General features: G+C 41.7%; 1 protein-coding gene across 4 annotated transcripts in view; it reads right to left on the bottom strand.

The window, feature by feature from the left end:
- The window catches only part of Msp300 (Muscle-specific protein 300 kDa), a 121646-nt gene that overhangs the window by 30390 nt on the left and 76374 nt on the right, over nucleotides 1–14882 (bottom strand). For all 4 annotated transcript variants that reach the window (XM_090154641.1, XM_090154642.1, XM_090154643.1 and 1 more), the window contains 18 exons: nucleotides 14341–14832; nucleotides 14116–14268; nucleotides 13710–14055; nucleotides 13501–13649; nucleotides 13284–13436; nucleotides 12303–12812; nucleotides 9691–12237; nucleotides 9130–9630; nucleotides 8141–9063; nucleotides 7863–8070; nucleotides 7463–7789; nucleotides 7280–7403; nucleotides 6866–7214; nucleotides 6584–6770; nucleotides 5117–6040; nucleotides 4414–5037; nucleotides 2136–2296; nucleotides 170–344 (listed from right to left, as the gene is read on the bottom strand). In XM_090154641.1, coding sequence (XP_090010767.1) covers nucleotides 170–344; nucleotides 2136–2296; nucleotides 4414–5037; nucleotides 5117–6040; nucleotides 6584–6770; nucleotides 6866–7214; nucleotides 7280–7403; nucleotides 7463–7789; nucleotides 7863–8070; nucleotides 8141–9063; nucleotides 9130–9630; nucleotides 9691–12237; nucleotides 12303–12812; nucleotides 13284–13436; nucleotides 13501–13649; nucleotides 13710–14055; nucleotides 14116–14268; nucleotides 14341–14832 — 8853 coding nt within the window. The remainder of the gene's footprint in view (nucleotides 1–169; nucleotides 345–2135; nucleotides 2297–4413; nucleotides 5038–5116; nucleotides 6041–6583; nucleotides 6771–6865; nucleotides 7215–7279; nucleotides 7404–7462; nucleotides 7790–7862; nucleotides 8071–8140; nucleotides 9064–9129; nucleotides 9631–9690; nucleotides 12238–12302; nucleotides 12813–13283; nucleotides 13437–13500; nucleotides 13650–13709; nucleotides 14056–14115; nucleotides 14269–14340; nucleotides 14833–14882) is intronic.

Genomic DNA, 14882 nt, shown 5'->3' with positions numbered 1-14882 from the left:
TTCAATCATTTTATAAGTCAGACTCCCCAATACAAACAAATCAAACTTTGAATGTTTCAGAACTAAATAAATGATACATCATTACTTTGAACTAAATAAATGATACATAGACCTATCATTATGGCTGACTGTCAACGGAAGTAAAGTAATATACATAATGGTAACTCACGTTTATAGTGGATTCGACGTTCTCAACGTCAACGTCGTAGACATCCAAATTTTTCACGTCACTATCCATGTTTTGTAGGGCGATTCGCACGGCCGACAGCTCAGCCTCCAGAGCTTCGAGTGCGGTTTTCTCCTCTTGGGCTTCCTTCAAGAACGCTCGTAAACGATTCAGCAAACTGTCGGGTGGGAGAAATCAGAACGGATTACATTAAATGGGGCGAGCCTTCGTCTCAACAGGAGCCACCATCAAGCGGGAAAAGCTACGATGTAACGGGTGCTCGCGCCTCGAGAGACTCGTCTCTTCGCCTCTGCCTTTCCGTCATAGATCGCGTACAGAAACAATGAAGAACACTTTGGACAGTATCCAAAAACTACAAGAAAAGCCGGGATGCTACGGCGGGAAATATATATATATTATAGGGCACCACTATCGCCTTCGATTTTTCCCTCTCCAGAAAATAATAAATAATGTATGGATTTTTTTGAGGGCACGTTTATTTCGCGTTTCTAACGCGACTTTCACGACTTTAGGGCTTAAAGGCGTGCCGCGATATTATTGAAACTTAATAGGTTTTAACCTTAAACGTTTCGAGTCAATTCGCGTACTTCCGTTTAAAGGGACAGTTTAAGGCCAGCCGCTAAATTGACGTATCGAAGCGTATACCAAGCAAAATTGGCTTCTAAACATTCGTGGATGATTTCTCTATAGAACGTATTTTCTCTTTAAAAGCGATGACTAATAATTTAAATAGCAAACCTTCATAAATATTTAAACAAAACATTTAATTTAAGCAACGTGAAATTGAGTTTCACGACGCGAATATTTATGGTCGAGAAAATATTTTTAGTTTCGTACTAAGCATTCTTAAATTTTAATTGCGTGTATCCGTAGTTCCTTATTTTGAAATGTAAGCGAATTCTTTTTTTCAATTAAGTCAAAATTGTGAAAATTATACGTAGCGGCTAAAAGTCCAAAGGCAAGCCAGCTTAATCACGCGCCCAAAAAATGGAAGCATAACAAAACCGGCGCTCATTGGCTGCCTTCCAGACATTCTCCCGCCAAAACAAATCAGCCTAGTTGGAAACGTTGGACGCACGCGCAAAACGCGAAATGCTCGGCTTTTTTTATTCACGCTTAGAAACGTTTTGAATGTCGAAAGCGGCTATTTTAACGAAGCTTTCGGGAGAAGAGAATTCCCCAACGCTGAGCAAAGTAGAAATTTTAGTCCTCCCCGCATGTGCCTTGTTCTAAATTTGTATTTATAGACTAAGTCCTAAGCTTAAAAGGCCAGAAGGCGCGATTCCGCGTCTAAACTCGACGCGCGAAGTGTTATACAAACATTGCAAACACCTGTTACGAATAGTCTAGATGGATAAATGCAATTACGATCGTTGTAGGGGAATTAACAAGTTATTCAAATAAGACAGTAATCGCGGGTCCTACCACACAGGTGGCATTATTGTATAATGAGACTTCCTAGGTACTAGCTAAGTATGTCTTCGTGACTGAACAAATAGCTATTGAAGCGGAGCAGGACTCACGATGAATTTAGAGGAACAAGTAAAAAACCCCTCCGCTATTGAGATAGCGTAAGCCCAACTCACGACAGGCTAATAGTAGTAAAAGCCAGAAGGTCTAGTTGATTTGTGATGGGAAAACTCTAAACTATGCGAAAAAAGGTTTAAAAAAAGCCCAACAAGTTTGAGGGATAACTTAACTTTATTATAGAATGTACGAGGTACTTTTTCTTAAGCCTATTTAAGACTAAATAACATTCGTCGTGGGTTCTTCGGAATCTAAAAATCTATTATCATTCTCGAGTTCTAGGGCACCGCGAAATCCCACTCGCATAGTCCGCGCAAGAATCTATCTAGGGTTGCGTCTAGACCCTTTGGCAACAACCCGGTACAACAACAGTCTACAACTAAGATCGCAACAACAACAAAAAAAGCGAGGCAACACTGACTTTTCGTATCTTTGCTGCAGAGTAAGTAGTTCCTGCTGGACTTGCTTCACTCCTTCGGAGCCAGCGTTCGATGCGGAGCTCAAGTAAGCGAGGACAGCGGACGCCAAGTTTTCGACGTCGGAGACGGAGCTTTTCTGAACTTCCGCAGCAGCCAGCAAACTCTACCGGGGAGCCAAGAAAAAGAGATATACAAGATACAATAAAGGCGTCTATTGAATCGCGAATCGTCGGAAACTATTTTTAAACGCTGACGCCAATGGGGTCTTACGGGGGCAACCCTTTCGTTCGCTTTCCACCCAAACGCATCTCGAGAAGTCAAGTGTCGCTTATTTAAGAGGAATCAAAACAGGTACGTAGTTAAAATCGCAACGAAACAAAACCGCTTCGCTGTATATTATTGTTGTTATGTTTTTGCCGGTTTCTGTATGCAACCTACATTCGATTGCGTAACGCCAAGTCAAGCTAACAGGTTTTCGCGGAGTCCTTTATATTTGGGTCTTTACTGTTACCCCACTTTCTCCTTCGATGGATTCAGTCAACGCGTGGAAATTGTTACGCAGCCTTCACCCCGAGTATACCTTCCAATAAACCGTCACCCGACACTCTACTAGACCCTCCCCCACACTCCGCAACTTTTATATAAAGGGGGCCTCTTCGGGATACGGAGGCCAAACCAGCACCCGCTCTTCTCTTTGTTTGACAGGGACGTTATGAAAGCCTCGCGTAACAGTTTTCGATGTCAGTGTGGTTCTAAAGGCCAACAAAAAACATTTTGTTTCAACTCCTACTCATTTTGCGAACTCATAGCGAAAACATTTTCAATGGCATTTTTGAAATTATGCAAGAGTAGATTGCCGCAATTATTAATTATTTAAGCCGGTTATATACGCGTAGACCTAATTTGAAATATTTAATTTAATTACAAATACTTATTTTACCTATACCGGTAGTTATTGACTGGGTTATAGATAACTTCGAAGCTAGTTTCTTATTTTGGTACATCAAATTTATTTAGGCTCGTCGAGAGAATTTTGTATTGGTGATATTTTATCTTATAAGGCAATATAAAATTGCACCGTATCCCGTTTGCAATATAGCTTCAGGGCGCTCGACTAGTTGGGAAATATCTTGTTTATGGCACGAGTGACGTGCCATACATGAGGATGTTGGGAATGAATATATAAACTTTTTGCGAAGCAATAAAATCCCAATTTCGTCATATTAACCTTAAACGTTCGATCTAAGTTGTTTTACCACCATACAAAACTCCCACGTAAAAATTTATGGCAACTTGAAACGGGTTATCAATTCATCGTTTTTTCTGGGAATGCTCTCTTGGTTTTACTCGGGGTTCGAAGGCCAACTAAACATAAATAAACGAATTGATCTTATATTTAACTAATACATTTTTGCTTACGTAATCGATCTCAGCGCCACATTTGAGTTTAATCGATCGAAACGGTAATTTTAAAATTTACCAAATTACTGTGAGATCGCGGCATTGGTTTAATATTTTTTCAACGGTTCAAATAGACCGATACACATTTAGAGGGAAGCCCTTAGAGGTTCGATTTTAATGCTTTTAGTTTTACTAGATGGCGCCAGTTTTAACCTTGATGATGGTTTACAAAAAACACATAAAATTAATTTTGGGATGGTTTACGTAAAAATTGTAAACGAAAGATCAACTCAGGAAATATTGGGCACGAAAACCGGAAAAAAATAATATTTGTCATGGTTTTCAGCTAATAGTTGATTTTATAAAATAAAAAGTGGTCTTATGTCAGAAGACACAGCTAGAAAAAGATATATTACTCTGGCGACTGTAGCGCGCGCTCGTAGCCTTGTAAAAGTAAGAGACTGTGACGTAAGAGTCACATTATAACAAGGCCCCGTTACTTTATAAAAATAACTAAAATTACTTTTAGAATGTTGGTGCCATCTAGGAGCAACAAACACAGCACCCCACACAAGGAGAACGCAGATAGACTTTAAACACGCTAACGCAGTGTTGTGTACAACTTTGTACAAGCCTTTACGCTAAACGTTTTAGATAATTTCCAAATTTTCCCATTCCGACGGCAGCAGGCGTTAAATCGTCTAGCCAATGAAAACTGTACGCAAGAAAATGCACGACTTTTGGCGGGTTGCGTTCTCCTGGTGTGGGGTGCTGTGTTTGTTGCTCCTAGGTGCTATCTTGTAAGAATTCATGTATTTCAACATCAGCCTCTAATAGCGTTACCCCTCTGAAAGGATCTTCTCCTTTGTTAAAGCTTACCTTAATATCGTTTTCGGTGGTGTCGTTGGAGGCGTGAAGGGCTTCGGTTTTTTGTTCCATTTCACTTAACCAAGACTGTACTTTAGTCATAACTTGAGTGTAAATTTCCCATTGATTGAGGATTTCGGTTAAGGCGGCTAGTTGAGTTTCTAGTTGGGCATAGACTTCCTGCCACTGTTGGTTGATTCCGGCTACTTGTTTACTGACTAGGTTCCGACAAGATTGATTGGCCAAACGGTCAACGTTTCTGGCTTTGTTGTTCAGGTCGTTAACCACCTCCTGGTTCTTGCGGACCTCGGTCAAGTATCGGGTAATATTCTGAAGGCTGCTTCGAATGGCGGCCAAAGTCGCGGGCCGTTCTTCGGGCAGTTTAGTGTTGTCCAAGATGGCCTGGACCTTGGCCAAAGCGGAGCTGTAGTCACCCCAAATACGTTGGTTCTTTTCCAACGCGTCGAACAGTTTATCGGCATTGACCAGTAATTGATTCAGCTCTTGCGCCAAAGTAGTTATCTGGCGATCTAAGACTGGTTTCTGGTCTTCGAGTAAAGTAGGACGAATTCGGTTGGCGATTTCTTTAGTTTGAGATAGATGTTGTTCCCAAATACTTCCGTCAGAAAAGAATTCCTTAAAGATAGTAAGTTTAACATTTATTAGTAATTATGAAATTTAACTTTAAGTTCATCAGAAAAAAAAGTATAAGTACTTGGTGGTCTTTCATCTCGGTCTCGAGTCCTTCAAAGTTGACTCCGTCCTCCGAAGTTTTCAATCGTTTCCTTCCCTTTTCCAGCCATTGTGTCAAGTCTTGTTTGTGGGACACAAACTGTTGGCGATCTTGGAGCGCGTCAGTGAGATATTTTTTCCTTTCCTCCAGATCCCTAGGAAGCGTTTCTTGAAACAATTTAATCTCGCTAAGATGTTCTTGCAGAACTTCGGTGAAAACTTCGGGTTGCAACTCTTCCAAAACCCTGTCGGCGATTTTCTTGGCCGCTAACAGCCTGCCGTTGATTTCCGCAGCCGTTTCGTCGTGTTTTGATAGTTCACTTTTGACACCTTCGATATCCAAGGTCAATAAAGGCCGGTTCTTGACGGACGCTTCGTCCTTGTGAAGTTTCTCTAAAATGGCTTCGAGATCGTCGATTAACTTTTGTTGTTCCGCCATGATACTTTCGTGTTTCGCTTTCAGTTTCTGAACCGCTTTCTTCAATCCGTTCAAGAAGGCTTTGAGCCTTTGTAGCTCATCCATGATGGTGTTACGATCTTGAGCTGAAACTTCACTACCAATTTGATCACCCTTATCCTGAGCCACTGTCAATTTAGCCTCGCATTCGGTTATTTGATCCAACAAAGATTGGTACTTGTTCAGTTTGTCCATGGTGCCCTTGTCCGACTGTTCGATGTTGTTCATCGTGTCGTTACACTTAGAAATAGTGTCGTTAATGTCTTTAAGAGTCGCGTGGAACTGCTCTCTTTGAATGACCGACTGTTTAGCTTTGGCTTGTTGATCTTGAACGGATTTGGACAAGTCTGCGTACTGGTGCAACAAATTGCTGATGTCTTCCGATAATTGAGGTTGAGGTTTCAGATTTTCCAAACGAGACTGAACGTCAACGACTCTTTTCCTCAAATCCTATAAACAATAATACGTTTTTACAGTAGGAGATTCTATAAAATACGGGAGGGTGTTTATGTTAGTTTTATCACAGACCACCGACCCCAAGACGAACATGTATCGCTGGTAGTAATTTCAATATTTTTATGTCTCGAATGCGATGCGGCTTTTTACAGAGCACACCATCTCACGGCAAGAAGAGGCGGTTTTAAGGGTACAAAGACAAGCACGCGCGACAATAAAAAATGTATTGTAGAAGTTGGGCCGCGCACGACTTTTTTATATTTATTTCGTTAAATACAGAATTTTCACGCGCTGAAAAACTTTTTCCGAGGTTGAAGCAAGTTTTTTTTGGGGTAGGTGGTCTATGGTTTTATTGCTCTGCTCAAGATAAGAGCGCGTGATATTTTTTTATTTAAGAGACCGCGTGCAAAATTGCGAGTCAATTTATATTAAAGAATTGAACAGCGCGTGCCCAAAAAAAATACCACTTTTATACATGTTTTGACTATATTATACATTATAGAAAGAATAATAGAGATATAAGAAACTAAAATTTACCTGGCAAGCAACCATCGTAGCTTTAGCAGCGTCAACTGCGATTCCAATAGGCTGGCAGAGAGTAGTGTATTCCGAGTTGAGTTTCTCCAGAAGCTCCGTACTTCGTTGTATTTGGAGAAGCTGTTCGCGTTGCGCCGCTAGCGCTTCTTCCAACAAGGATAAACGTTCTCTGATCGAGTCTTTGAGCCTGATGTTTAGAGGAGAGAAAAAAGATTTTTTTATTTAAATGGAGGAAAAGTGTCGTAAATTTTCGGGGTCCGGAAGCTGAAAAAACACCTTTACCGATTATATCTGTCGTAAACTTTGCGCAGATCGTCCTCCATCAGCAGTCTGTCGGACTCTTTCAATTTGTTTATGAAAGCGTCGGCGCAATTTTGAAGTCTGTCGATCTCTTCCGACATTTTGTGGACTTCCTCAGAGAGTTTGACGTAAATATCCCTTTGCTCTTGCAAGATTTCGATGGCAGAGGTAGTCCTCAACTCAGTCGCGACGGACATTTCGGTTTGGAAAAGCCAGCTGTGAATGGATTCCAGTTTGTCCTCGTATTTCACTTGTTTGGATAAGATATCCCTGAGAGCCTGGACCTTCTTCTCCAATAGACCCTTCAACTCTTCCAGTTTGCCTTGAATGTCTACCGAACGAATTAGTTGTATGTGCCAATTAAACAATTTCGTACTTAAAGTGGCAAGGACTTACCATTGATGGCCGAACGAAGAGAAGAAAGGTCTTCTTCCGTACACTGAGGTTCCAGATCTTTAGACTGTCTCGCGATTCCAACTATAGTCATCTCCTCAAAAGTTCTGATCTCGCTTTCCGTCGTCTGTTAAGAATAACCCGATTAAAATCAGGTTTAAATTTGGCACACAGAAAGAAACGTACTTCGCAGATTTCGATTTGTTTTCGGCTCTTTTCGGCCTTTGGCGTTTCGGTTTCCACGTTAACGATGGTCTCTTCCTTCTCCCTCAGCCAGCGCTTCACTTGCTCGAGCGCGTTCTCGAATTGTAAGCTCTTGTTCAGCAAGTTGAGCAGATTATCAGTGTGGTTTTTCAAGGCGGCGCAAAGTTCCTGGAACTTGGCGTTCAGCCCGTCAATTTGCTTCTTCAGTTCTTCGACCTCCTGACTCTCTAAGTCGGCTAATAGGGAGTTCACCCTCTTTTTAGACGATTGGATGATGACTTCCTTATCTTCGATTTCTCTCTGTAAAGACTACGAGAAACAAATACCGGATAAGTCAGAGGTGAGTGGGGTTAATTCGTACGTATAAGTAACGACTACTGACTCTGGCATTGTGCAGGGCACCATCGACCTTCTGGCTTTGATATCCAGGAGGGAGTGCAGACTGCAATTCCGCTAATTTCTCCTCCACCCATTCCTGGGTGGCGGAAAGTTCGGTAGTCACACTCTCGAAATTGGACTGAATTAAGTCCAGACTCTGGGTTCGTCTCATGCCACGCTTCTGAAGATCCTTAGCTTTACGTTCGTACGACCTTTAATGGAAAATTTAAATATATTTTGGTATTCGGGCTTGAGAATGTATCAAAATGTATGATCAAATACCTAATGTCTTGCTCCTGCTTTTCTTGGTCTTCTTCGTTAAGATACTTCTTAACATCTCGAAGCTTATCTTTCAACGACTCAATATCGACCAGAAGGGAATCCAATTGAGACATAATTTCTCGCAAAGCTTGCTGCCGTTGCCTGGTCGTGGCCACGTCCATTTTCTCGGCGGCTTCCATCCGTGCTTCGATACTTTTGGTTTTGGCCTCAACTTCTTTCTTTAAGAAGAGCAGCTCATCCAAAGCCAATATCTTGGCATTCTGGTTGGCCAGGGCTTCGGCTAACTGCTCTTCTAGTTCTCTGATACTCTGTTTCAGATCCTTCTTAGCGACCGCGGGTCGTTGGATGATTTGCTCCTTGAGTTCCGCCTCGTCAACCAAAGCCAACTTGTCGTTAATTTCCAACTTGATCTCCTCCAAACGTTGAAGTTTCGACTGCAAGAGTTCGGGTTGATAAGAAACGGGTGTGGCGTGAACGGCTTGGACGACGCTTTTCTGTTCGATAATCCATTCGTTCACGTCTTCCTTGAGTTGCTCGGCGTCTTCCCATTCGTGAATAGAATTGGTCAGCGCCAAAACTAAGGATTCAGCCTGTTCGATCAAGTCCTGCAGACGAATCTTGATGGAGGCTTCTCTTTCTGGAAGGGCTGCGACCGTTCCGACTTCCGGGCTCGAGGGACGGCTAAGAGAAGCGGTTGCCTCGACGCAAGACTGAATAGCTTGTTGTAATTGTTGCTTAGTCACCAACAGCTTACTGAGGAGAAGTTTAAAATTTTCCAGCTTGTCTTTAGCAACTTCGAGTGGCATGGTAGAGAGATCCGGCTCCCCGGACAGTTCCGGCTCCATGGATGTGAGAACTTGGTCACACATGTCCAAAGTTTCTTCGTACGACTGGAATTTCTTGAACGCTTCGTCAAGTCGTGTCTGAAAAAAAAAGTGTTAGAAACCATTTTACGCTAAATATTTACATTTGAAAATTAGCTAATTTACTTGGATTTGTCGACCACTGTCCAGTAATGAATTGTAGCTGTCCTGGATATTCGTCAGTTGTTGCTCAATCTGTTCCTCAACGCTGGGTTCTTGCAATCGGTAGGTTTCGATTAGATTCCTGCCTTTTGACTTAACGTCATCCACCGTGTTTTGGTATAAACGGATTTCTTCCATGACACTCTCATGCTTTCTAATTTCCTGTTGCGTTTGTTGTAATGTCGATATTTGTAGTGAATGGTGAGCCATCAAATTAAAGGACATTTGAAGCAGCCATTTCTCGGTTTCTTGAAGAGCTTGTTGATATTGTTGCAAGTTCACTAGCTCGGCTTCCAGTTTGTGTAGTATATCTTGGCATTTCTTAGCAAGAATGTCGAGTCGGTGCTTAAGATCTCCCAAGTATTTCCCTTTAATATCCTCGCCAGTTTTGGCGGCTAACTCTTTAGCTTCAGTCTGCAATTCTGTTAGTTGAGGAATGTGAACCGCTATGTCCTCATTAATGTGCTGTTTGAAAAATAACGATTAGTATTCATTTTAAAGCTAAGCCTGAAAGTGTTACGTTACTTTGTAATGTTCCTGCAGAGTTTTAATTTCCACGACATTTCCTTTAGTTGATGGCTTGGTTTCCAGACTGGGTTCGATCTGTTTCATCCATTGCTCAAAGGATTCGCTATTAGAGCTAAGCTCTTGCCATCTAGTTAGGACAGACGATAAGGTGCTGACTACTTCAGACACCTTTTCCGCAAAGTTAGACAATTGATCCCTCAAACTGTCCATCTCGCTTCTCAACGCCTGTTGACCAGACTCTGGAAGGCTAGACAACATTCTTGTTCCGGCTTCAGAGGAAACTGACAAGAGCTGTTGACCCTCGGGTAAAACGGAGGTCAAACCCTTGACGTTCTGTAACCTGGTTTCTATCGTCTCTTGACTTCCTCTGAGATCTTTGTTACTGTTTAAGATGCGGTTTTGAGTTTCTAGCCAATCTGTGTAGTCCTGTTTGACTTTGTTGTATTCGGATTGATAATTAATCAGTTTTTGGAGCCTACTTATGGCTTCGGTCAAGTTAGCAACGAGGGAAGAGTAAACGGTAGCTTGGGCGACCGCTTGATCACGGATGGTAGCGTGGGAGGTGATATGGAGCAAAGACTCGCATGATTCATTGACCTGCTCTAAATCTGACTTATGGAAATTGGCTTCCTCTAAAAGCCCTTTGAGATACTCGAAGTGTTGCTGCTCTCTTCCAGAGCCAGGGGCTTCGGTTATGGCCGATCTAACCATATTATCGAACCTGGTTAACCATTCATTCATGTTACAGTAGGCGGCTTCAAACTCGGACCAAGCGTGTAGACATTGAGATAACGTTTTCTCTATCTCTTTGATTATGGATTGAATCAATTCCCAGTCCATTTGTAAATGGTCGATTTCTTGGTCAATGCGTTCCCGTCCGACTTGGTTCAAGCTCTGTTTGACTAGTTTTCCCAGTTCGATAGCTTTCTGGACAATTTCTTCGGTGAAGTGTAAAGAATCTTTAATCCTCGTATATTGATTCATTTTCTCTTGGACTGCTTGTCGGTCTCCGGAACAGTCTGCGCATCTTTGCAGTTTTAGTCTCGTTTCTCTGAGCCAAGTTTCAGCGTCTCTCCAGGCGTTTTTGTACTGTTCGAAAAGTTTAACTTCGCCTTCCAAAGACAAAACTGTATTTTTAACAACGTCGTAGAGTTTCTTGAATTTGTCCAAGCTATTGTTAGCTTCTTTAGCAAATTGAGAGTTATGTTCTACCATGGACTTGAGTTTCTCGGCTGTTTCCTGGTGTCGCTCAAAGTCTTTCTGGATGGACATGTTCTTTTCCCACAACGCTTTCTTCTCGGATAAGGAGCTTACTTCGAGTTTATCCTCGGTATCGATACTAGTTTCGACTTCTTCCAACCAAGATTGAAACAATTTAAGTATCTTGATGAATTCATTAAGTTCGCCAGCTTTATTGGACAGGGTAACTCTTGCTTCGGATATTTCCTTTACCAACTTCTCGAAGTCGGATTTCAAATTGTCAGTATCTTCTTGAATGCTACTGGCGCCCGTGGAATCCGTGTTTTGAATAACTTTCTCGGTCAGCTCGACCAAGTACTGAATTTTGTTCTGTCCTTGCTCCATGCTACCAGAAAGGGTCTTCAAGTTATTTAGCCTAGTATTGAGGTCATCGATGTTGTTTGTCGGCCGCATGCATTCCTTTAATCTTTCGTGGGCCACTTCGATGAATTCACCAAGTTCTCCACATATGCACTGTTGTTGTTGGTGTTCTTGGAACCTTTGCTCCAACAAATGCATGACTTCCTTGGACTGCGACAGTAAAGCGCTGTACTTAGATGACAACTGAGTGAAGGCGTTCGAAATGCTTGAGTCCGAATAGGTTTCCAACAAGAGCTGAGCTTTCAAATTAAGCTTGTCAAATTCTCCTTGCCAATCGAAAATAGTTTGCAAATGACTTTGGAAAGCTTCTAGCTTGGCCCGTTTGGTATTCATGTCCTTCTGCGGTGCCATAAAGGACTGCACTAACGGTTCCATTTCAGCCAACCAATTAGCGCAAAGGGCGAATTGTTCTTCATATTCGTTCCATTTTGTAACTCCGACGTCGATGGAGTCTCTCATTTCATTGACGGATTTCTTAAATTGGTCATATTCTACTTGTAAACTCTTCATTTCGCCTTCAATCATTTGTTGTTCACCGTCATCTAGAAGGGCTGTTTTTGAAGCTTCGCCGTGTTTCAGCGCAGTACACAATTTAGTCAAACCCTCCTCTTGTTCAGTCTCCAAAACCTTCAGCTTGTTAGTTTTGTCCTTCAGTATCTCACGGTCACCCGATGGTTGAGAACACTTGCTCAGTTTCTCCTTCGCACCGTTTAGCCACCTATGAAACTCGTTGCAAGCTTCGACAAACTCTTGGTAGTTGTCCAGCTGAGCTTTTTGTTTTTCCACGTATTCTTTGGCGCTATTTACCAAAGCTAGATACTGCTCGCCAATACCACTGACGGTCGGTTTTTGAGTCAGCTCTTTGGCCTTGGCGTTGATGGACTTAATCATGGGTTCAAACGATTCTATGTCTTGTACCAAGCTCTGAAAACATCACGGGATTAACCCACGTAAAATTTTAAATTATTAAAGGTAAAATTAAAACTTACGTTTGCCTTCCTAAGTTTAGCTCGGCGTTGAGTTAGGTTTTCTTTTGCTAGAGGCGTTACTTTGATTTTCTTCACTTCCTCTAATTGATTGTGGTGATCTTGCAGCCATTGAGCGATACGGGATTCAGCGGAGCACAAGTCAGCCCATTGAAGTAACGCCGTTTCCAAGGACACTTTCCGTTCGGATATGCTTAAGACCAAACGGTCCCAATGACATTGTAAATCTTGCATCTCCATCGCAATTTTGTCCTTCCCCGAGGGGTGTGTGGTTCTTTGAGCTTTGTCGCCGCAGGTTAGAGTGGTGTGGACCAAGGCTTGACCTTCTTCTTGTTTCTTGGACATTTCTTGTATTTTGGCCAACTGGGCTTCAATTTCTTCCTTCGTACCATTCGAAGTTACACATTTATCTAATTTGGCCGCAGTATTGTCTATCCATTTCTTGCTTTCCACCAGCTTTTCGCGGAACTGTTGATGCAATTCGTGGTTCTGTACAATTTTACTGACGACATCCTGCCAATTTTAATATATTTAAAAATTAGACTTAAAACTATAACCTCTCTTCTCACTATCGAATAAAAGAGATTAAGCCCGTACTAAAAACACCCGTAGGGAGAACATAGCCGTAGTCGTAGCCGTAGCCGTGCACAGTCTACACGTACGAGTTCTTCGTTGACGTATTTTTTGTACGGATTTAATTTCTCTAATAAATATCCCCAAAATAAAAAATGAAATTTGAATGAAAATAAAGATGTTTATTTACACTAAAAAAATAAATAATAAACCAGTAAAACGTATCAAAGATATTTTCTTACATTGCTTAAAAATCAGCTTTTTGTCAAACTTTTCGAAAATTAAAAAAAAATGGAAATCCATATATGTACAAAACTAAAAAGCTAATCATCTGTCTGTGATCGCTTTGAGAATTTTTACTGGTATACTCATGAAAAACGTCACGAAGAACAACCAAGAAAAACAGCATGCCTTGGCCAAATTGACGATGACTTGATATCTGTTGTTGATGACGGTCAATTGGTTTCGGACGTAAGAGTCCAAATGAGAAGTCAGAAGACCTTGGGCCAATACTGTCAATTTGTCAACAGTCTCTTTACCCTTCTCTAATTCTTCCATCAAACCCTGGGTTATAGAAAATTGTAATACAAATTGTAAACAAAATTTGATATGTTTAAATTCGGTATACTTTGCAATATTTAGCCGCCGCTTCTTTTTCCTCGAGCGACGATTTCAAAGTTGCCTTTTGCGCCTTAACTTCACCATCCATCAGCTGCAACCATTCGCCAACCCTCTCATATTCGTCCTTAAACTCTCGAAGTTGGACAAAAACGCTCTCTACAATGACACAAAAATGCATTAAATAACATATTTTATAAATTGAGAGAAAGCAATTACCTAATTTCTCTTTCATTTCTTGAATTTCTCCGAAGAGATGGTTGAAATCGGTTTGCAGGGTTTCCATGTCGGATCTTACAAGTTTCTTGCCCGATTCCGAACTGGAACTAGAGGAGACTTCTCCGCAATGTAACATCGTGTCCAGTTTGAGTTTCCCCCGCGTCTTTTTGGCGATCAAATCCTCCAAGGATGAGACGCTGGCTTCCAAATTGAGCCGGTCGCTTAGGGAACGAGTTAGTGGCGGCACTTTCTCTCGCAGTTGACGCATCCAAGAGACCAGATCGTCACAACTGTTCTTGAACGCTAAATGGTCTTTGTAATTTTGTTCGTTTTGCGATACTTGGGCCTGTAAAACGAAGTTATAAATTACACAAGTTAATACTAACGAGATATTTAAAACCATTACTTGAATGGATTCGGTTAAAATGTGGTATTTCGCTATGACATCGGCAGCTTGCGTAGTGTAGCTACTCTCGTGACCAGCATCCAATAGCTCAGACATCCTGTGCGTTAACTGATCCACTTCCAACTTTTCTTGATTAGCTTTATGACTTAGACTCTGACATAAACGTTACAATAAATACATAATTAGTATACACCATTATAGCATTTGGAAATTAATCTTCCATACCTTAATACGATCGAGTTGAGCTTTCTTCTCTGCCAGGGTGGCTTGGGGTTGACTAGCGTCCTTAAGAATTCCTTCTAAGTTGTCAACTGTCCTGGATGTTTGACGAACCAGTTCCATAAAGGCTCGCCATACGTGTAGACTTTCGTCCAAGGAAGCCCTGGTGGAAGCTAAGTCGGCCACTAAAGCGTTATATTTCTCTTGCAACGCTTGAACACAATCGGTAATTGGTTGATGACCTAATGGAGCCGTTCCAACAAGAACTACTTGGGATTGTTCCATGGCACTTTGAACTTTAGCGTGAAGTTCGTCTTTCCTGACGGTAATGTCCTGTACGACGGCCAGTTTCAATTCCAATTCGTCAATGGTACCGTCGATAATTTTTCCTCCTTTGAGCTTTTCCATATCAGAATTCATTTGATGCATACATTCGGACAATTGGTTGTCTAACTCTTGGTGATCATTAACGTACTGAGACCACCGAGCTACTACTTCCTGTAAACGAAACGATTGCATAAATGGCAGAGTACGTACAAGAACAATAG

The sequence above is a fragment of the Leiobunum rupestre genome, chromosome 7, assembly GCF_980474605.1.
Source record: "Leiobunum rupestre chromosome 7, qqLeiRupe1.1.hap1, whole genome shotgun sequence".
NCBI classification, from domain to species: Eukaryota; Metazoa; Arthropoda; class Arachnida; order Opiliones; family Sclerosomatidae; genus Leiobunum; species Leiobunum rupestre.
Note: the sequence above shows the minus strand (reverse complement) of the source record. Positions and strands in the feature narration are given on the sequence as shown.